This window comes from Bombus vancouverensis, chromosome 15 (genome assembly GCF_051014615.1).
Source record: "Bombus vancouverensis nearcticus chromosome 15, iyBomVanc1_principal, whole genome shotgun sequence".
In the NCBI taxonomy this organism is placed as follows: domain Eukaryota; kingdom Metazoa; phylum Arthropoda; class Insecta; order Hymenoptera; family Apidae; genus Bombus; species Bombus vancouverensis.
In genome coordinates this window covers 6,595,167-6,618,241 of record NC_134925.1, presented here as the reverse complement: position 1 = coordinate 6,618,241, position 23,075 = coordinate 6,595,167, and the positions used below count along the sequence as shown (strand labels likewise).

Sequence of the window (23,075 nt, the reverse complement as noted above, 5' to 3'; positions counted from 1 at the left end):
GTTCAGAGGGACTTGCTTAATTCGCAGAACCACGCCGGTTTTAGAAATTACACGCGTCATGAACGTATGGGGAAAATCGGCTGTGAGGATTATTTCTAAGGTAGAACACGTGAACATGGGTTTTCGATAGAAGTCTATTGGAATGGAATTAGGTAATGAACCGATTGACCGAACTTTTGCCAATCGAATACACTTTCAGTAGCTTGCGAACGTATTCGAACTCTCGTGAAACTCTTTTACGAATATATTATGAATGTTATACACGCATTATCTTTAACTCTTATTATACGTTTAAAGTGACTTTTCACGCCATTACAGTAACTTTTTATTAAATGTACGTTTACGGTAAATGTCATGTGACTTTTTTATACATCCTTAGATTAGTTTTCAATTTTATCGGTATAATCGTTACAGTTGCGTTTCAATGTTAATGACATTTCAAAATGCTTTATGTAACACGAGCAATGTTCAAATACTTTCTCGAGCTACTATACATATATGTATGCACGTGGATTCCTATTATTTGATCGAGGAATCGCATAGATAACGAAGAAAATCAACGAATTATTCTTATATGAATATTTGTTTAGAGAACAGCTTTAAGGAAATGAAGTTGTACCATAGTACTTTTTTGACTTTGCGGGTCGTATACTCTGAATTTCGTAGAAGTTTGATTTTCTTTGTCGGAAAATTTCTTTATCCAATTTCACTCGAGTGCCTTTTATAGCCGCGACTGGATTATTTAAGAAACGCATGGGGCTTGATATTTATACGTGCGACCAATTAAAAGGACACATTACCTTTTTCAATATTTCATCGATGAATTTGGCAACTGTTGATTAGATCCATTTTACTATTGTCATACGGACATCGTCAATATAAATCGCCCTGGAAACGTTAAAATGTCGATATAAATATATAAATATTGATCTCGTTAATAAAATTTAATAAACCCATGTGATTTAAAAATCCAAAGAATGGATATTTCTTTCGTTTTAACTGTTAAAATAACGCGTTACATATTTTTATTTTTATCGTGCTTGAAGATCAATTTTTGCTTTCTAAATTGAAAGTCACGAAGCGAAATAAATGACAGACAATATTTTTAGTTCAATAGACCGCGCTTCAGATAAAAAGATGATTTTGATGTAGGGCCAATATTCAACACGATCTGAATACCGTATAAATCGAAAACGACGGTGCGATACTCATTGACTCTAGATTGTTCTCGGAGTGATTGCCTTTTTCTTGCGAAACGTCATTCACTGTCTTTTAAGGGAAACAGGAAACAAGACCTGACACGTGAACGTGAATTTCACGCGATCTGCCTCCTGCGGCTGCAGCCGTAAGAAAAGATAAGGACGGATACTCGATTCGATCTAATGGACAGTTTCCAACTTGTAAGCTTATATAATTTATTCGTGAATCACAGTCGATTTCATTTGCTATATACGATACGATTGTCCCTTTGTAGCTACTTGATCTACTAACACGTTATACGCATAGAATGATTAAGACAGTTTTAGTCTTTGTTCTTTGATTACAATCAAAGCTGTGAAGTCGATTTTATTTCGTGTATGGGGTTAGTTAGTCGCGCAAGCGCTATGAGCTAAAACACATTACCTGCATCGAGTCCATTTCGTAAGCTGGATAAAATGGGTGCAGTTTTAGTACAGTGTCTATTATACCGTTTTACTACAAGAAGCACGTCTATTTTAAATAGCGTATTAAAGGTTCAAAACAATCGCGGTTATCTTTATCGTGGACGACAGGTATGTGTCATGTAGAAGTAAAAAGTCGAAATTTTAACTATGTACAGTCATTAAATCCATTAATTCACCTATCATCATTTTCCCTCCTCCATAACACGATTGGCGCAGGTCCAGATGTATCACGTGGCCTTGTGCACGGGGTAATCACAATCACATCGAGTTATCGACTTGCTCTCATCGAATCGGAGTTCCCTTGTGTTAAAGGACTTAGTGTAGCTTCGATGGTCACAAAATGTAGTGCACGGTATAACGGTGCCTTTTGCTTTTTGTTTCTTTTTCTTTGCGCATAATTCAGTGAATCTTCATAAAGAGTTTCGAATTATACATGTGTAAATATAGAAATCAGAATTTATTGGAACAATGATCGAAATGGTTACAGCATTCGTACAGAGAATTATGGACGATCGCAACGAATTTGATCCCTTCTGCAATGATGAAATGTTACACCGAGAGGAACTCTAAACTCATCGCGATTGATTCAACAATAGGGGTAAGTGTCTCTGCTTTTCTCTTAAAATAGTCATTTCTTGAGAATATGCTTGTTTATTTGTTTTCAATTTTCGCGGTAATTTTTAATTTATCTTACGTAGGCATATCGTCTGCTTACATAAATCGTTTACCGATAATGATGTAGTTACCCTCTTGAATATACTTGGGTGTGGTGCCACCTACGATAATATACGGAGGTCATCAAACGACATCAATCGGTCATGGAGAATTTATATGATTACTTCAGAACCTCGTGAACATTCTAGTTTTGTTTACAATTACTTGAAATTTGAGTATGCTCTGGAAGTTAATGACTTTAATAAAGTGTGGTGTCGTACGAGTTATTACTAATCTAATGTGGGGACAGGTATGTAAAGTTCCTCTAATAAAATAAGCGCAACAAGTTAGATTGATATTTTGGAATAAAGGCTAGGTTGTTTTTTAACATATATTTTGAACAGAAATAGCAAATTTATTTCGTACTGATAATACTTGCATAATAAATTAGTAATTGGGTGTTATTTTTATATAGATTTTGTACGATACACGTTTTCTTCGTGCCGCTTACAAACGAGGTTATCAGGCGTATATCACACATGTCACAAACATCGTTCGTTTTAGTTGAAATAATTTGTTCCATTTTCAGAATTTATTGCATCATATATATATAATTTATTATTATAATGGAATAATAATAGAATAATAGTTATTAAAGAAAATGTTTTATTTACTAACACGTATCGAAATATACGATTTCATTTCGATATTGTTCATAGAATATTTATTTAAAATATAAAAATAAATTAATAATGTCATAATTAGTACGTCGATAATTTATTTAATTTTATAACATTAAAGTATTTAGTATAATGAAACAATTATGAAAAATTGTGCAATATACACGAAGTTTATACGACATACATAAATTAAAACAATTTATTATTGAAGTAAATTATAATCGTTTTGAACTTAGAAATATTTTCTTCTGATTGAAAAATAAATTTTGCATGAATTTTTATTATTGTCTGTGAACGTGGTAGCCGGTACTTGTAGGTACAAATTACATCGTTTTGTATCTGCCGCAAGCACTTAGTGGTGGGGGGGATTAGTAAGGTTCGCTCGTGCGCAGTCGTTTCAGTTCGTTTATACTCGGGTCTACGATTCCGCACGAACATAGTCGAATACCATTCGCCAATCGCATCGATCCGATGTCCACATCGTTGTCACATACAACAGTGTCGTACGTAGCACTCTCATTGCGCTCTTTGAATATTTTGTGTTTGCAAGTACATTTTGGGACCAACCAAGCTTGATTTATCCCTTAAACGTAAGTCTTCTTTTCGCAAATATTATCACAGTACGTTAAACTTTGATTACTCAAAATGTCCAGCAGAAATTATGCATGTGTTGCGTTCACTGGTACTTGATGCTTCTCTACCTTCAAGATGGCCGTTTCATGAAAGTTCCCTTATGGCGTATGCTTTGCGGTTGTCTCTCTATTCGTAAATTTTGTCGCTTTCATTCTCTCACGATTATTAAATACGTACGTATTGTACGTTGTCGCAATGCACAATCTATTCTTCAAGGATGTTAGGGTTTAAGCTCGACGCTTCGTCCCAAGAGACGAGTACTCCATTAGCATTGATTTTACTGGTAAGCGTGCCTATACGTACTCGTTACCTCATTTTTATTTTATTTCCCTGCTCTTCATTATATCTGCCGCCGTGCACATCGTATTATCGTTCTAATCGTCTTCTCCTCCACGTTTCCCGTGTAACGTACGTTCAACGATTTTGGCGGGATTGACGATTTCACATGGAAAATGAATCCTCTGGTTTTCGCATAGGGCTGTATAGCACTCTCAACAAACTTTCTCAAGAGTTATAGATATAGTTACTTATCTTTTCGGAGTGGGCTGTTTTCCTTATAGTGCTTAGTACGCTCTTACGATGCGACTGCCCACATTTTCCAGAATTTTTTGAGCTGATGTCTACGTCGTTGTCGAAAAGCAGTGTCATACCTCAAGCATCAGCTTCACGTTCTTGGATATCATCCATCTTCAGTTTCATTTGGAACCAATTGAGCCCGTTTCGCCTTCCTGATGTAAGTACATGTACTGTCGTTTCAATAGAAAGGCTCAATAGAAAGGTCCTAATATCTTCCTGAAATTCGTACAATATTTTCAGTTGTGCATTTCATATATCTATGATCTTCGATTCTTTTCTTCAATCCTGATTGTAATGTCATATTAATTATGATAAAATATCAGAATTTCTCTAGAAAACTAATAAGTCTAGGTCATTTAAAAATTATAGTTAAGTTTCACTTTGCCTGTTTGCTTCAACTTATATTTTATGTAATTTTAAGCTAGTTACAGTACAGTGATCAGATAAGTCATATTTGCATGAATTATACATAAGTACATATAAGTATTTTTGGTTATGATGGCTCATTTGTATATTTTTATATCATATATATATATAATATCATATAACTCTTTTTATATGTAGTTCTTCCTTTCTGAATCTTTTAATACATAAAAAAATCAATCACCTAATACATTTAATTTGTATTATTTAATTTATTTGGCTTTTATGTATATTATGTATTGAAAATATTTTTAAAAGCAAACAATAAAGTTATATTTATGTTGAAAAAAGAATATATATAATATAACAAATTTATGGTAATACCATGCTTTCTTATAATATCTTGAACATTTTAAAACATTTTCAACTATTCTCAAAAAAATTTCTTATGTTACATTAATAATGTGTCATAATATTGGATCATAATTCTTATATCATATTCAATATGTTTTGATCATCATAATGGAGCAAAGTAGTTTAATGAACGTATAATTATGTATATTCTTTAAACTTTCACCATTGGGTTTATGACTATATTTTATGAATCTGAGTCTTCTTAGCTGCGGAGGCATTTGCTTTTCATTCATTAATTTCTTTTCAGATCTGTGTGTGTATATGAACTCTAAATAATATATTATCGTTTGTTTCAGATGCCACGAAGCAGGAGGCGTCATCGTACTCGTAGCCATTCAAGAGCACGTTCACACTCTGCAGGGTCTCTCTCATATGAACACAAGAGACGCCGCATTGACTATGAAAGTCCACGAAGTAAAGGAACTTATAGGTAAGTAACAGCACTAAATTATTTATTCTATAACATATATACCATCATGGATCTGACTGAGAATCTAGGCGATTACCTCTTAATCTTATATACTATAAGCAAGAAACATTAATATTTCTGTTAAAATAATATAAACCTATGTCTGATACACAATGTTGCTTGACAGTGACATAGTGTCTATTAAGAGCATGTGTAAATCAATGACTAAACAATACGACGACTATGTTAATAAACTATTCATGGGCATGTTGAAGCAGAAAATTAGGGCAATCAAAACGTGTTTACTATTGCGGATGAAATAAAAAAAAGAAACAAAGTTTTTTCTATGGCATAATATTTTGAAAACAAGAGTAAAACCGTTGGAGCGCAAAACTGACTTTTTTTTGTAAGACTTGCGTAAAAAACATTAAGGAGGAAGCAGGGTGGGGAATAAGTGGAGCTACAGCACACGAGACCAATGCCACGAACGCGATCTCCCACTCCGAACACGCCTAGTATGAACCGAGGAGACGATAGAAATTCTCCATGAGATCTTTATGGCTGTCAGTCGTGGTCGGTGCGTTCGAGCTTCCACATACTCGCTGGGGAGGTCTTTCTACAAGATTTACCGGACGTAGTTGATTCAATCGAGTAACGGAATAAGTCGTGTTGGCTGTTGTCTCGAAAAACGATTCGAAAAGCATACGTGAGTGCTGATGTGGGTTTTATCTGAAATGATTTTATTTGGAAAGAATTGCAAGCGTGCGAAAGGTATAAATGAGTCGAGGTACAGTGGAGGATACTTATTAGGGTTTAGATGTATGTGCATTGTGTAGTTTATATTCAATGTACGTAGAACATGTACGATGTTAGTAATTTTGCGCGTAATTCGATGTTTATAATTGTTGCTTGGAAATGTATAAGTATATACTGGGATTTAGGACAGCAAAAATATAGTAGATTTTTAGTGTTGCTTCCTGTGGCTGATTACACACGTTCTGTAACTTTATCTAGAATAGATTTCGTGTATTGCTGCAATTGTTAACGATTCCTCCTCGTATGAGACGAAAAAGATTGGAAGCTTATTATCAGACGCTTTATATGTATTGTAATTTATCAAGTATAATGAGTCATGAATAAACGATTATTGTTTGTTCTTGGCGGTCCCGTTTGCGTAAGTGTGTACAGAGCTTTGTTTTACGTGTCTCGGATTGCTACTTAATATAAGGCTTGTTTTGTCAGGCAATGTTTGTTTAGAGAACAAAATATGTCGATGATTAGGAAATTGGTTAGTTAGATACTTATGTTTTATAATCAAACAGGTTGTTAAATTAAATTAATTTAAAGTGGATAGATTAATTAAGGTAATTTGCTTTGGATGATTTGATTATAATTATTCAGAATTGTTTAGAAGTTCATTATCATGTCTAATGTAAAACATATATTATTCAATATGTGTGAATAGCAAGAATAATGAACTATTATACAACTAGTATACCATGAAATTTTATAAAATATGTATCTTAACATTCAGCTTAATCTATGTAACTTTTTAATAATTTTGGAAAGTATATATTTGATATTAGAAAGTGAATAATTTTAACACACGATTATTTACATATCTATCTTAATTCATATCATGATTGGTATTCAAACTAACAACTTATAATATAAAATATCTAATTTCACAAAATTCCCTCACACGCTTGGTATAAAATTATTATTCATTGATTGGAAACATTATATCAAATCCTACAAAATAAATTACCAACTAACACGAAAGAAATTCCATACTATTCACACAATCGGAAACTTCATTGTATACAATAAGAGGTAGTAGCTTTCAAGATATCGATCCTATCGTTTAAATAATATAGTAGAGGTTCTAACACGATCAATATCATGAGATATCCACTGTAAATTTTATTTTCAATGCATCGATCGCCCCGCATTAAATATTTCTCGTTTAGACATTAGATGTTCGGTTTGATTGTATTTCGAGCACCGTGATTTAAAGAATAAATAGATCAGAAAAAGAACTCGTGATCGAACCCGTTGGAGTTGATTTAGTTGCACTGGCTCGCCAGAAACGCGGAAGGATTCTTGGACAAACGTGGTATGTCGCAGCAGCGCGTGGATGAGAAGGTGTTTTGTAGAAGTCGTCGCTCGCTGAGATCGCTTAATTAAAATGCCCTTAGATGGCAATTGCCATCACTCTTCTGAACTATTCTAACGCCGGAAAGTATTATTGAGAAACTGCTAAAGGAAATTTGTCGTACGAGAATTTTATTGATGCGCACTTTATTCCTAATTATTCAACCACCGTCGTGTTTGTCGGATGACAATTATCGTATATTGATTGGCAGAAGAAAATTTAAAAGGCAAGAGTTTTGAGAAGATGCCATGATCTTCTAAAACGGAATTATATTTGACGAGAGCTACTCCAGAATGAAAATTGCTATTAACATGTTAGAAGATCAGAACAAAATTCATCAGAAGAATTTTATTATTTGTATGTTCTTGATTCAACATTCTAGCAAGTTTAGTAAACTTGGAGTTTGAAATTTATATGGAGCAGGTTGAATAAATTATTGCAAGTTATATTTTTAAGTTTTCTAAAATTTATAGTTTAGATAGTTATTGGGGTTGAAATGAAATAAATATTGAAATGTAATCTTTTCCCTCTGCGTTAAATGCGACAGGATAAACTAAATATTTGCTGTAAATAACTTTAGAGCTATCGTTAGGGGAACAGAGAAGCTTTTTATCGTATTTTGATAACTCTTATGGAACTTCGTAACATTTACTTGAGTTATTATATCTCATTTTGTATAGTAAAAGAGCTATGACGTCGCATGCTGCTTAAAAGTATCTGAATAGTTGATAGGATATAAGGCGTGCAATCGTAGATAAAATGACTTGCGATAATTTTCTTTATGACCGTTGCAACTACGTATAGTGTGTCACTATGACGCGATAAAAATGTTTTTTAAAAGTTAAGATATCAGAATAAAATTGATGTCCGCTACTATGAAAGCTTATATAATTATTCTGCTTCTTGAACAATTCTTTATCTTCAGATTATTTCATTTTCATATATATGAATCAATGAAAGATATAGTTGATGAGTTAATACTAGTATGTCGTTAATATAAACAGTTTAGGGAAATTCATATCCATTTAAATGTTTTGATATGAGCGAGTATATCTTCTTGAGTTCCTTATTTATGAAATGTATTCATAACTTTAATTATGTAGAGTATCACAAAGTAACATTTTATGAAGAATAATGACGATGGTAGTAAAATTTTGTAATAATCTGTAGAGTTTATTAGAATTCCTTATGTAACAAATAGATGTCATTGTGTAATAGAACATTTTGCCTTATCTTTTCTTTTTCTCTGTGTTTTTTTTTTTTTTTAAGGAAAGTAATGAAACTCTCTTATAAATCTCATTACTTCAAATAATTTATTATTTGTTTATTTTCTCTGGATTTTAACGGAAAATTAATTTAAATAACAAGCTACTTCTCTGTTATTTAAAATGGCAAGATACTAACGAATAGAACCTGAACAAATATTTTTACATAAAGAGCCTTTTCATATTCTTAAACAAACATCTAGAATAATTATGGAAAGATTTAAAAATCCAATTGCTATAAATTCTGAACGAGTAAACAGTGTACATGTTTCTTCCTTACGATGTTCTTCAAAAAAGAATTAATTAATCTTGTAGTGGAAAGACTTTAATCGTTGTTGAGAAAGTAGCAGCCAGTTACAACGTGTTTGCGCGTTCCAGTTTGTACACTTGCATCGCTAGAAAAACGTGCAATTTCTCTTCGTATCAATATATTATAAACTGCGTCTCATGATGAAGTTATCTCGACTTTCGGCAATTTATGATATTGTAAATCGAATTTCACGACGCTGTAATGCAAAACCTGGCTGGAGAATGTATAGAATTTCATTAATATACGCGATGAAAATCAACGAGGAGATCGTTATCGCTTCTAATTTTGGAAATCTTTGAAGTTGCAGTGATAACCACGTAACATCGTATATCGATGATTTTCTTGGAACTTCTTAATGAATTTGCATTGACTTACTGTAGACTACGATCATTTTCTGAGCTTTATTTTTCGGTAAAGAAAGTCGTACACTGTTTAGAAATAAATTTTTCAACGTAGTTTCTCTCAGAATTTTATTGAATTTTCAGCGATTTGTATTCTGAAGTCAGGTATTTTTTTTTTTTTTTTTTAGTTAATTCACCTTTTCGTAACTTGACTCCTGGAATTTTAGTATGTTTACAATGATTCACTTTGAACTAGAACGTTTTATAATCAATCCTAATTTTTCGTAAATAAATATTCACTGTGTTAGACTATTTAAGTATCCATATCGTGCGTTTACTGATGATTTCGTGGCTGCCACTGGACAAATTATGGAAACGTGGTCTGGGAATCGTACTATTATGTTTGGAACGATTAGATAGCTTGAGACTCGATAAAGTATCATAGGAAATTTTACTGAAGATTTTCCATTCAAAGTTTATCAAATCTGTGGCATAAACGTAGTGTTCCGATTCTATCTCGATGATTAATCGAGAAAAAGAAACCAATCCAGGCCTTACAAAAAAACGTGATAACGACATAGGAAGAAATTCGGAGAACAAAACACAGAATAGAAAGTAACAGAATTTTATATTTCCATTGAATCGTAATTGATTCGCCGGAATTCAGGAAAAAATCCATTGATAATTTATAATACGCGTTTCGAATTAAACAGACAATCGCGAAGCAAGATTTTACGTTTGAAAAACGCGCGGTATTTTCACGGTTGATTAATCGTGCATTTCACGGAAGATTTCGAGGATACGAAACGACTAATATGAGAGTTTAGAGATTAATTAAATGCTTAAAGCTTCTTCGTTCGTTGCCTTTAAGGTTGCATTTAACGAATAGTGGTAATTTCTCGTTGCAGTTATTTCCTGGTATCGCGTGCCGGTCGATGACTGATCTCAATTGCGTTTCTTCGAAATTATTCAATTTCGAGATTCCAACGCGTTTCTTGATGTATTATACGCCCGATAGCAATTTGTATATACCGACGGTGTACCGCGATTTCTTGCGCGTTTGCAGTTGATCGTGATAAACGACCGGGAATAAGGAAGGAACGATGGAGAAACTTAGCCTCGTAGACGTTTAGTAATGCCAAGGGTCGAGAAGATACCAGCGGAGAAACAGCTTCTCTGCATTTTTAGCTTAGCTAGTCATTTTCTGTTCCTTCTAAATGAAAGGATTTTTGTGCTTCTATTTAGAAATTCATCATACAGTAATTTATATTATTGGAATTTTTGAATTATTTTAGTAGAATTGTTGGAATTTTATTTCTTTCCTTTTGGTTTGTTGATGATATTCCTCTTTTTAAATGAACAAGTTTTTCGAAAGTCTTTTTAACAGTTCTACTATTTTTTAATTAGGTATACTTGTGATTTTGTGTTCGATTGGAAAACATTGTACAAGCGTTTACGTTCTAAGAAAGGAAGAGTTTATTGCTTAATAATTTGGCATTAAATTCAATAAGTAGAATCTTGTAATAATTTGGGTTGATCTTTACGCGGAGAAAACTTCGAGAAAGTTTGACGATTTACGGTTACCGCAGAGAATATTTCTCTAAAAGCTTGCTGCTAATGTATATCTAAGCGATCTTATAGCCTGTTTCCGTTGAATCATTTATCAGCATGTTTCGTTTCATCGCTAGATCTCGTTAACAAATGAATTGTCTGTAGGCGAGAGACAATCACGTGCAAGGCTGACCTATTGTAAAATTTCCTTTATAAGACAGGAAAATATTATCTTTTTTTCCTACTACGAATTATATTTTAGTAAAAATTCGTAACACACTAGAAACCATCAAGGCAAGTCGTTAAAAGCCCCACAAGGCCCACTTAAAAGAGAAGAAATTCCGAGAGTAATTATTTTGAGATGATCGTAATCACATAATCGTAATCACAGTAAGTAATCAAGAGTTTCTACAAATTACGTTCTGCAAAAGAATCCTTAGCCAGTTGGAGATGCAATTGGTACGCGTAAAATCTAAGCTTCCTAATTATCTCCAACCATAACGCGAGACCGTGCTCTCGAGTTAATTACCTTCGTTACCGGTCTAATTAATTACATAGCTGCACGCGTTTACGCGATTGAACGATAATAAACAAGGCTCCCGATGAAACCGTTTGTACTCTGGCAAATTGGCTGCCGCAACGATAAAAATTCTCAGTCCCCGTTTAACGTCGCTATTGTACGTTACGATCTTTCTTGTGATTTTGTCGTAGCTAGAAAACCTGTCGTCTCTAATGAGCGCTCGTTCTTACGCCAATTACGTTTTTGTTCTTCGTTTCTCGATTCTTGGTTTCTTTCGTAACATTGTACGATTCTCTGCTCGATTAAGATCTTACGGTTGCGCGTGTTGGTCGTTGCTTTGCTTCGAGTAAAGAGTTGGAAAGAAAATTCAAAATTTTTAATGCGTTTTGTTCTTCGATAGACGAATGAGATGAAAATTTGTCGCGTAAAAAGAGCATTGAAATTGAAAAAGATTTCAAGATGGAATTTTATAGATAGACTATGAACGTTTGAGCCAGGAATTGTAAAAAAAAATTTTCAATTTTAAATGAATCTGGTCGTTAAATATATAAATGGGACAAGAGTTTCTTGCGTAAAGTACAATGCAAATAGAAGAAATTTCGAGGTGAAATTTTATAAATAGATTATGAACGTTTGCTCTGGGGATTGTAAAAAGAATTAAACATTTTTAATGAATCTTGTCCTTAAATATACAAATGAGGTAAATGGAATGAGGAAAGTTTTCGAGGTGAAATTTTATAAATAGATTACCAATATTTGAACCGGAAATTATGAAAAGGATTTTAAATTTTAAATGCGCCTTGTCGTTCAATATATAAACGAGATAAACATTTATTGCATAAAGGAGACTGAAGTTTGAAAGGATTTTAAATGTTAAAAATAGATTATGAACGTTTTTTGTGCATTTTGCATAAAGATGCACGAATATGTATGATTTCATGGAATTAGAATTCAACCTTAAAATAGCTATAATATAGAATAATTTCAAGAAAAGCTGTCCCATTAAGGAAAGATATTTCTGGCTATATTATATCGATAAAATAACTCCAAGGAAAGAACAGATTGTTTAATGATACTTTATAAGCGTTACTTTTTCTTGAACCACAAATTCTAATGTATCGTTGTCATTGGAAATGATGGGTCTGTCAAAAGAATCTATTTTTCCTCGCAGCATAGAGCGCGTTAACAATAAATTTAACGCAGAGAAAACCAATCAAGCTTAGAATCTAGGTATGTAGGTCCTTGTTTATTTTCTCCTGGTGCTCTCTTTATTTGCCCATCCATCTGGAGGGCTCGTAAAAAGTTTCGATCAGCCTTGCAATAATAGGGGAATTCCTCGCGAAGGGTGGACGTCAGCGTTTAGTAAATGAGCACTGGCTTATGAATAAACGGTACGTGTCATAAATTGCTTCTTTATAAGGTCTCGTTTTATCTGGTTTAATCTGGTGATAATTGTGATACATAAAATTAATTTTTATCAGTTTCTTTCTGTCTTTCTGTGTTATCAGTGCTTTCTAGAGGTTTAAGGTGCCGACGAAGTTCGAAACGAAGCGATGGAATTTCATTGAATCGAATGTAATACGAATTTCGAATATTTGCTCGGCGTCTTTTCTACTTTTGTTCGAGGATTTTTTCCGGTCTTTTATGTTATTTTCGGTGTGCAGTCATTTGTGTTAATTTTAGTATGAGAAAATTGCTCGGTATGGTCAGGAGACTAACTGTATGTGGTATCTTAAAAGTAGAAATATAATAATAATTTATATATATTCAAATAATAATTAATTAAATCAGATAATGTTTGGAGTGATTTTTAGAAGTTCGAAGTTGTAGAATGAGATTGAAACAGTTGCAATATGGATTTTTAGTATCTTTATATTTTTATTTGGAAATTCTTCAAGATTTTTATGCTGCTAATAGTATCAAATAATTTCATATCATTAAAGTTGAATATCATTAAAGAACTATTGGTAGAACAATATCGACGACGAAATGTCGGATAAATGATTATTCGTCCGAGTATCGAAGAACGATATTCAGCTCGTAAAAGGAAACACGATCGCGAAACTTATAGAAGTATTTCGATAGCTTTCACTGATTTTTAATGCTGCTATAAATTTTCATTATAGTCGGTCTTATTGGAATTTCGAGAGAACATGAAAGGTCATAGTTGAACGTAAAGACATACAATTGTTACGGATCGTGCCAGATTTCACGATATCTACCGAGTCGAAAACATTTACAGTGCTTTCATATGCTCGTCACATCCTTCACGTTTATATTCATGTCTCTCGTATACTTCAGCCAAATTGGTAAATAAAATTTGAACAAGCGTCCCTATAGTTTTACTTTAAATAAAAATTCTAAAAATACCCTGCCTTTCAGTTACTTGGATAATAAATTTCAAAAAGTCTAAATATATTATCCTGCTTTTTTTCCTATATGGGACAGTCTTTTCATAGTTTTATTAGTTCCAGAAATAATCTTCTTTTCTATAAGATTATACAAGGTGTGCTTGCATTAATAGACCGTAGTGCGTTATGTACTTTGTCTAACTGGGCGCATTGCTTTATATACATATATAATTAAGGAGTTACCCAATCAATTGATTTTGCCACTCAACGAGGCATCCGATATTTCAAAAGGATTGAAACGCTTATATAAGCAAAGATATTACATAAAATTATTACGCTTATGCTGGTAGCAGCATCTCCCTTATCTCTGCAACATTTCATCTGTTCAATTACTTTCAATGCTACGTTTGCAATGGTAGAGTTACATACACGTTATTGCAGTATATATTATGTCAGTTGAGTATTGTCTACTATAGATATTTATTTTCTATTATATGCGATATTCTCTTGTATCTTTGAATTCTCAGGAAAGATGCTTCTCCATGCCAGTATTTCCCCTCTAACTTTAATTTCTGTGGATATTATGTACACGTACAATAACAGAATAGCCCTTTTAAATATGAATCGTTATATGTATTAGATCTGCTACTTTAGGAAAAGCCTGTCCACTAATAATTTAATTTCTCATAAAAATTGTAATTTTGTTAATTGCAAGGGGTAAAATATTTTTCTATGTCACGTTCCCCTTTCTCGTTTCAAGCAGCAAAGCCCAACTTCAAATTGCCTCGGTAAATAATCCCCAAGATAGTGTAAAATACAAAATAAAATTGTAAAAGCAATAATGAACGAGCAAATACGAAAAGGAAATATTTTTCACGTTGGAAATTTTCTTCCGCGGTAATCGTCGATCGTGATCTTCTTAAAGAAGTCTTAATTAACCGCGAGGCGTCTTTTAGCAGTTTCGATCGATACATTTCAATCCAAAAATACCCACATACGTCAGTATATATCTGCGAACGATCGTCAGTGTTCCAAATACGAAAGTAAAAAAGTGACAGCACCTTCGATTCGACTTATCTTTTACAAATGCGACAATGACAAGCTGTTTGTCATATAAGCGGGCAAGTTTTCGACGAGACCAAGGACTTGGTTTCCTTCTTGGGCAAGTTGCGCATAAATCGTCTAACACAGAACAAAAGTTTCAGTTACCAAGACCCGGGGAAAGCTTCTTCGAGCCGCCGTTCGACCTTCGAGCTTCTTTTCAAATTCGTCGTTTCCTCTTCCTGCTCGTTCCGCACTACTTCGTTTCGACTTCCTTCTCCTTCAAGGAAACAACTCGTTCTTTTCGAACTTCCATCTTACAGAATCTTTGTTCGCGTGTAACGTGTGACGCGTGTGTGACGTTGTTGGTTTCGATTCGACGCAAATTTCGCTCGTCGATCAGCCACAAAGTCTTCCGTAATATATTATTTTCACCATAGAAAACGCTATCTATACTTTGGACCGAGTCTGATCTCATTTGCAATTCAGATTCGTTAGACACGTGACTTGTTTTCAAGAAGTTCTTATCGATGGTGACTTGAAAGTTTGGTTGTTGTTCATTGAAATTGGACAGTCGTAGTATTTGCGAAGTATGAATTTGATTAATGGTGGTTTCAGGCTCAGCGATTATTTTCTGCAACGACAATGTGACATAAATCCTCTGTTCGAGATTATCTTTGCGGATGCTAAATTCTGAATTGTAAACGTTAACATCTAATAATTTAACAGTTTTAATAATTTTGTCCCCTTAGATTCTAAATAAGCTGCGTAACGGGGAGTTTTGAATAGAAAATTGCCAGATTTGTTGAGGTTGGAGTAATTTGTTTTATTTATAGTTTCTTTGTACTCTTGCCTTTAATTTCAATTCTGCACACCATATTCTTCTTGGACACAGAGAAGTAGGAATTTATAGGTTGCGAATAATTAGATTTTCCATTCGTTCGCGTCAAAAATATTACTTAAAGCTTGTTGAATGAAGCACAGGTATGGCGCATAATATCAACGTTCGCTAAATCACATGTTTTGAAGAAACTGTTTCTAAGAACGGCTATAGATCGCTTGGTAATTGACAAGATTCACAACAATGACTTCGCAGTGTTTGTCTTTAGGATATAAATAAATCTGTGAATATCTTCGATAGACTGTTTTTCACGGACTACGTTCTTCACGAAGCGAATGACAGCACAAAAAAAACTGTAAATAAAATCAATTACTCTAACTTTGACGATTCTAACAATCTTCTACGGTTCATAAACCAAAAGTTACAGATCAAACGAATAAATAGAAAAAGGAAGTATGAAAATCTACAAATGAGATCTACAGCTGTCATGCTTAACACTCTTTTCTCTAACACGTTGAATGCCATGGGGGCCACCGGTGACCGGCGCACCAAGATTAGCAGAAATACATAATTTGAACAAATATCAATAATTATATTTTTTTATTTTTTTTTAATATTGCTAGTCCGTGTCTTTCGGGTTTGGACGAGCTTTGCATCTCGGTTATCTATTTCGCTTTTTATATATTTATCTCTCCTCTTATCCACTTAATTAAATACTCCCTTAATTATTCTGTCTCTAAAACTATGGCGACTTTTGGGCTTTTGCCTCCTTGCCGTCTTGTATTGCCTTTCTATTATTGCTTTTAGTTCTGTTAGTCCTTCTTCAGTCTCGTTTAGTATTTTTATATCAATAGTTATAAATTTCGTATTATTACCATTGTTGCCACAATGGTGTGACAAAATTAAATGCAGTATAAAATTGATAAAAATAGTTTGGAATGATATATAGATTTTCCCATGTCGAACATGGGAAAATCCGCTTTTACCTTAGTGAACAATAACCCTAAGGAACGTTTCTACCTGAAAGATGTTTGATGGTAATTAAGGGCCTTGACAGTAAAACCTTGTGACGGGTTTTTAGGATTATTGTGGGTCCAAATAAGTATGACTGAGGGATGGATTATGGTTCATGGTAAGCCCCGGGACGTAACAACATAGAACAATTATCTAGCCACGCGAAGGGACAATATGAGATAATTGATAATGGCAAAAATTCATTAATGTTGATTATACACTGTAACATATCTGTTGTAAGTAATATTTCAACATGATATGTATCTCATAATAAAAAATTCATCGTGGCGCCACGGCCAAACCTTGTAAAACTGGCGTGGCATTCAACGTGTTAACAAGCTTCTACTCTAATTACTTTAACTAATTACCAAATTTTGCCATAAATATTAAATATAAGCATATTTTCGAAAGAGATAGTCCATTATATATTTATATCCAGAAGACTCAAGTATAATTTTAATTCAGCCTTTTTAAAAATGGAAAGAAAGAGACTCTTGAGACGACTTAAAATAAAGTTCTCTTCGATGATGTGTCAGTGAAACGAGGACTACAGGGGCTTAAATATAGTAACCGTAACTGAAAACGTTCTCTCGTGTGGTAAACACGCTCGTGTATAACGCACGACGAGGTATTTTTCGCATGCATGAACTATTTCGATCCTACGTTACGTCGATCATCAAGAAATTTACTTGTTTCGACTCGTACGAACGATAAATCTTCCCTTCGCTCGATCAGTTTCGATCGACATTTGTTCTTTAACATATCGAAAGGCGGTGATTCCATTGTAATTCAGGTGACAAGACGGACTGAAGTTAAAGGATGCCGGTCCTCTACGCCTCCATTCGTCGCCCTTCCTGGATACCAAGGTACAGTATATTTGAAATGTCCCCTACAACAGAACCAACGAAACCTGCTTAATAAGCGATTTATCATTGTTAGTCGTTTTATAGGTGTCTTGGATGCGAAGAGTGGAAAAGGTGTTGTAAATTATGTCCCACACTTGCAAATGAGAAATGTTTCTTTGTGCGAGTAATCTCATCTGGACATACATGCAATTTATTTGTACATGTTTATTTATACACAGCGCAGGTAAAAATGTGGACCAACCTTACAAAAGACACACATAACATTTATCGTTTAAATAGGTTGTAATTTGTTAAGTTTATTAAGTTTATTATACAACAATTGATGGAGCGTGAAAGTATTAAAATCGTCTCGCTCGATGATTATTCAGCGCTCCGTTTTATATTCAAAAACATAATATAACGTAAAAATTGAAACGAGTAATGTCATTTGAAATTTGAAATTTTCACGATGATTAGATAACATAGATTTACTGCACATATATTGCACGCTCGCTTTTCGCGTTTCCGAGGGATAACAGTCTTAAACGATACTTTACGATGGAATAAATACTTCTCTTGCGTTTATCATTGTTAACGTTATTACAAAATTGATTGCAAATTGCGCATTGATCACCTTCAGAAACATAAAGCGACAAAGGATCGTGACAGCGACGAATGGATCGTTGTTCTTAAAAAATATCTCCATGTACGTTAAATACGATAAATTTGTTGCACATAAAAGCTCAAGTTTTATATGCGATATTCGTGCAGCGAGCCACTGATATAATCTCTGTTCTTCGTGACTTCGATCCTGCTTCTATCGTTAATTTCTACTTTCATTACTGATAAAAACGCCTATGAAACTCGAAGGACCAAACCACGAGTATCACGTTGTCTAAGGTATAAATTTAAAATATAAAATGTATAATGATTACCTGTTTCCATTAAAAACAATACCTTTACTTCTGATAAAAACACGAACACTAAAAAATCAGAAACATCTAATCTTTCTCACACTAAAAAACTACCTTCTCCAAGAAACTTTTCTTCCTTAGTCAACTACTCAAACGTTCCGCAACCCACAGCGCGCACAATCGATCCAAGCCACCCTCGTAAACCGCCTACACGTTAACCTTGCATCCCTCTAGTCGACGATCGTAACGTCAGAGAAAGAAAAAGGAAGAAAGTGGTGCGATAAACCGTAGACTAGACTCCCTCACGCGATTAAAAGTCGCCAGAAGAAATCGAAGAGAGAGAGAGAGGGAAACATTGTTTGTTTTCTGCGACGATCCGCTGTGTTTGGCACGGTTTTAGGGGTGGGAGGTAGCGTTGCGGGTAAGAGGGCGGCTTTTGCGCATAATCCTATGACCTCTTTAGCGCGAGGATCCTTCGAAAAGGATACACGGAATGCGCTATCAATTCCACCTTCTCCCGTCGGCGTTTCGAAGGACTGTTTGGCCGTGTTCCAACGCACGAACCAGCAGAAAGCTCGCAGTCAAAGGCTACCATCCGCGACTTTTCGCCGATCCTTATTGGCTTAGCGTAGTTTCGTCGCGATGCCGTCTCGGTCCGCGTGATTCTTCCTCTTCCGTACGCTCGTCACAGAGTGATTTACATCGAGAACAACTTCCTCGACGGAACACGCTTCTGCGTCTCGTCCTTTCATTTTCTCTCCTCTGTTTTGTATCCGATGTTCTTCTTGTCTGGAGATTGTTGCGAGAAAGGCTGAGAGTTAGAAGAAGAGAATTTTCGCCATTCCACGCCGATCGAGGAGCGTGAATGTTGAACCGTTGCACTCGACACGCACCAAGATTTGTTTGTGGTTTGTACATAACGGATGATGGGTGAGCTCGTATCTTGTGGAATCATTGCAGCGGTATGTGCGTTGCGTGTGCGTGTCATGTTTGAACGAAGAGTGTGTTAGGTCGTGTGTTAAATAGAATGGAAAGTTTCTCGATCTTCCGTGCGATGCAACTTTTTTGAATATTTTTCTACCGATTCTGTTTTATTCGAATATCGTTACATGACTAGTATAAATATTGTAACTGTACATTAGCAGTTACAATTATTCGGACGACGTCCAAGTTGATGGATATTGCTTGAATAATTGTAATTTGAGACGTCGGATTTCTAACGAATAATAAACACGATGAAAACTGTTTCGTTGTTCTAGCGAGAAATCGTATGCGTGAACAGTAGCCAAAGGATCTTCTATTAACTTTTATTAATTGGTTTTGGAAGCGTAGTAAAGTATAACAAGTGCTTACACTGTCCAAATAATTATGATCTTCATTTTTCAAAGAGTATCCTTAACTATTAAAGATTAAAGAACACAATCTTTTGTGTCAGTAATGTTGAAACATTCATCGCTTTCCAAGAACAAGAAGCTAATTACCCGTTTGTTTTACATTTCAAGAATTTGTTTGATCGACCAATAATTCCAGTATATTTTTACAATGAAACTGTTTGAGGGTTTAATATGATAATAACACAGAAACTTTCCATTCAGTGAAATAACGTTGTTTTTGATTCCTATCAGTCTGTTTGGGAAGAAGGTATTGTTTGGTATCGAAGGCCACGATGTTAGGACGATGGCCGATTAAAAATCTTGGCAACTTCCTGTGCGTGAATCATCGTTAGTCGCGAATTTTCGAGCCTTTTTTGTATCACTGTGCTTCTCTTCTCTGTCCCACGATTTATTCGTGCGTGAACGAAATTACGCTTGCAATTAATATGGCTTGTTAGAGGTAACAAACAGTGATACACCTTTCGTCACTATCTGAACATTTCAATGCTTCTAAATTCTGTTTTGTATATTTTTAGTGTTTTTGTTAGCAATATGTACGAGGTGTTTCAAGAAGGTCATACAAATTTAAATAGAAGTGCTACACGAGCTGGTAAATTAAAAAGTAGAAAAAGTAGTAAAATTCACATTGAAATTTACAACTGTTTATACGATCTTCTATTGACAAATAAACTTGTCATGTTTCGCGAGAAAATTCACAAAAGTTGAGTTAACTAGTTAGTTTGGTTTCCAAGAGACTTAACATATACGTCGAAAGAAGAGAGGAAAGGTTGGATAGAGGCAATCTGTGTCAAGATGCATCTATACATACTTGCCTTGAATTATACGAAGGATACATTGAACATCTACTTTGTATTCATTTCCGTCATACAAAAGTTAATATTTCTTTACTAGTACGTGTTTATGCAACTTTGCTTTTCCCTCTGACACACATAGACATCTAAGATACTTAAATATTTGCTGAAACTTTTTTAAATGATTTGTATTTTATATACTTACATTATATATTTTATAAACATCAAATAAGATATTCTAAGGGAAAGTGTAGTATCTTGAACATTAGAAGTGCCTTTAGTTAGAAATGTAAAGGCTTGAAAATTTAGAAGAAAATTCTTTAGATCAGTGGTTTTACAAGCAATGGTGTATGTGTACCGTTAGTGGCACTTAGGTTCTTTTGTACATAGTGTACTTTATCCTAGATCATAAATTCTTATTTGCATACAAAGCATGCTTTTTGGCATTGAAATTTCTAAAATTTTCACTTTATTTGCGCACAAAAGAATTGGAAATCGCTGTTCTATAGATATTTCTATAATTGTGTTCTTCTCTTGAAATAAAATATATTGCTTCCACTAAATTTCATAAACAATATAGGGATAGTATGAAAGAATTGTTGCTCTTATCAGACTGTGAAACCTCATTTTATTGCGATGGAATTTAAACAAAAATAAGATTAGAAGATAACAAGATTACGATGTTTTCTTTGTTAGCGGAATATCGTTGCATATGTCTACTCTTTTAGAGATACCTGAAGATTTTACAGCTACGAAACGCAGCGTAGCGATGAAAGATGTAACAGCTGCGAATGTTTAACCTTGAAATTAGGATTTCTGCCGCGTTGGACTCGATCAAGACGTTGCAGAAGGCGTCAGCGAAATACTCTTAAGTGAAATGGTCTATTTGAAGCCAGACACACCCAAAGTAGGTCAACTCACTGTTGCGCTGAAATGCTCCCGTGTACATTTTGCGTAGCAGACAGGCTATGCCTGATTCTCAGTCAACTCCGTTTGTAAATTAAATATATCCAATATTTAAACCGTTTGGAAAATCATATCTAATCATAAACATCATCTTTCTTTTTCTTTATACACGATCAATCACAAAAATTTTCTATCATCTGACTATTTTCTTTTTACTGTATAATCTTAGTTTGGAAGCTTGAGATTATTATCTTAGAATCTAATAGTAAATGTTTGTTAAGAATAGATTTCAAGCTATTTATTTGTTTATCGATGTAGAATTTTACGTATTGCTTATATATGTTTACACGAATACTGTTTGATATATACTTTTAAAATGTACCGTAATGTCTTTGAAATATTTATGAATACTTTGTAAAAGTTTATAACAATGATCGTTTTGCTTCGAGCGAACTACTATCTTGTATGGCAATTTATTCCAGATAGCTTTTGTTCCTTCACTTTTTGTGTTTATGCTTTTAAAATTAATTAAGCGTTAATGGGAGTTTAAAATAGTCAAATAGAAAGGTTTGGAAATTAATTAATCGCCAACTCTGAAGTGTAAATAACAATTGATATTTATCGCAAATATCGGTATTTCGTAAATCATTAAGCTATTTAATCCGCGTTAATTCATCGTACGAGGTACCATACAAGATCGTTGCGATAAATCAAACAAGCAGTTCTGTTCAAGCAGATCGAGATATTTGTAAATTAAGATGCAAATAATTCAGCCGTTCTATCAGCTTCCTTATGCAGATCAAGTTACTTTGATATTCTAGCTACGTTTTTAAATATATACCTGATCTCTTAAGCATGTAATTAGAAACTGTCGCTATTATTTGGAGGAAAATGCACGTCGAAAGATCGTAAGATCTCCTTTCTCTCTTTTTTATCAGCCAGCTATGGATGTAGTAGAGTGAAAGTTAGATTGTTTCCAACAATTATGCCCGGGTTTCTAATTGTAGATTGCGTATGTATCAGAATTCACTATTAAAACACCGTATAAAATGTTACTTAAGGCTGAATTCCATTTAAATGTTATTACGTGTGAGTGTTAACTAGATGTTCTAATTGTTGGACACACTTTTATTTTCATTTTAATGGTTTAAATTAGTGGCAAAGAAAGATAAGAAAGTTGAGGAACATAATTATCTGAGAGACGTAATCTTCTGGTATCACATTTTATTTCCAAAGCTGATCTATTTTTGTTATCATCATCTATTATTGTTTATTCATACTTTAATCACAAGATAAACTTTTAATCCTCTTTTCAAAATTTATATAGACCTATCAATTATCCGCAAAGAGAAGACCATATTAGGTCAGAATGTTACTCTTTTCTCCATATGAATCGCTTCGTTTCATCAACAGATTCTTTCATTCTACTCTCTCGTGCTTCAA

At 34.0% G+C, this 23,075-nt stretch overlaps 1 protein-coding gene across 6 annotated transcripts in view; it reads left to right on the top strand.

The window, feature by feature from the left end:
• The first annotated feature begins 1,640 nt into the window (after nucleotides 1–1,640).
• Doa (CDC like kinase darkener of apricot) overlaps nucleotides 1,641–23,075 on the top strand; it is a 44,201-nt gene continuing 22,766 nt past the window's right edge. The window contains exons 1-3 of one of the 6 annotated variants that reach the window (XM_033335208.2): nucleotides 1,641–1,772; nucleotides 2,152–2,262; nucleotides 5,281–5,414. In XM_033335208.2, coding sequence (XP_033191099.2) covers nucleotides 1,656–1,772; nucleotides 2,152–2,262; nucleotides 5,281–5,414 — 362 coding nt within the window. In that variant the 5' untranslated portion in view covers nucleotides 1,641–1,655. Of the gene's footprint in view, nucleotides 1,773–2,151; nucleotides 2,263–2,518; nucleotides 2,629–3,433; nucleotides 3,589–5,280; nucleotides 5,415–5,950; nucleotides 6,181–17,575; nucleotides 17,649–23,075 lie in introns of those variants that run through there. The other 5 variants (XM_076624828.1, XM_076624829.1, XM_076624832.1 and 2 more) reach the window with 5 other exon arrangements.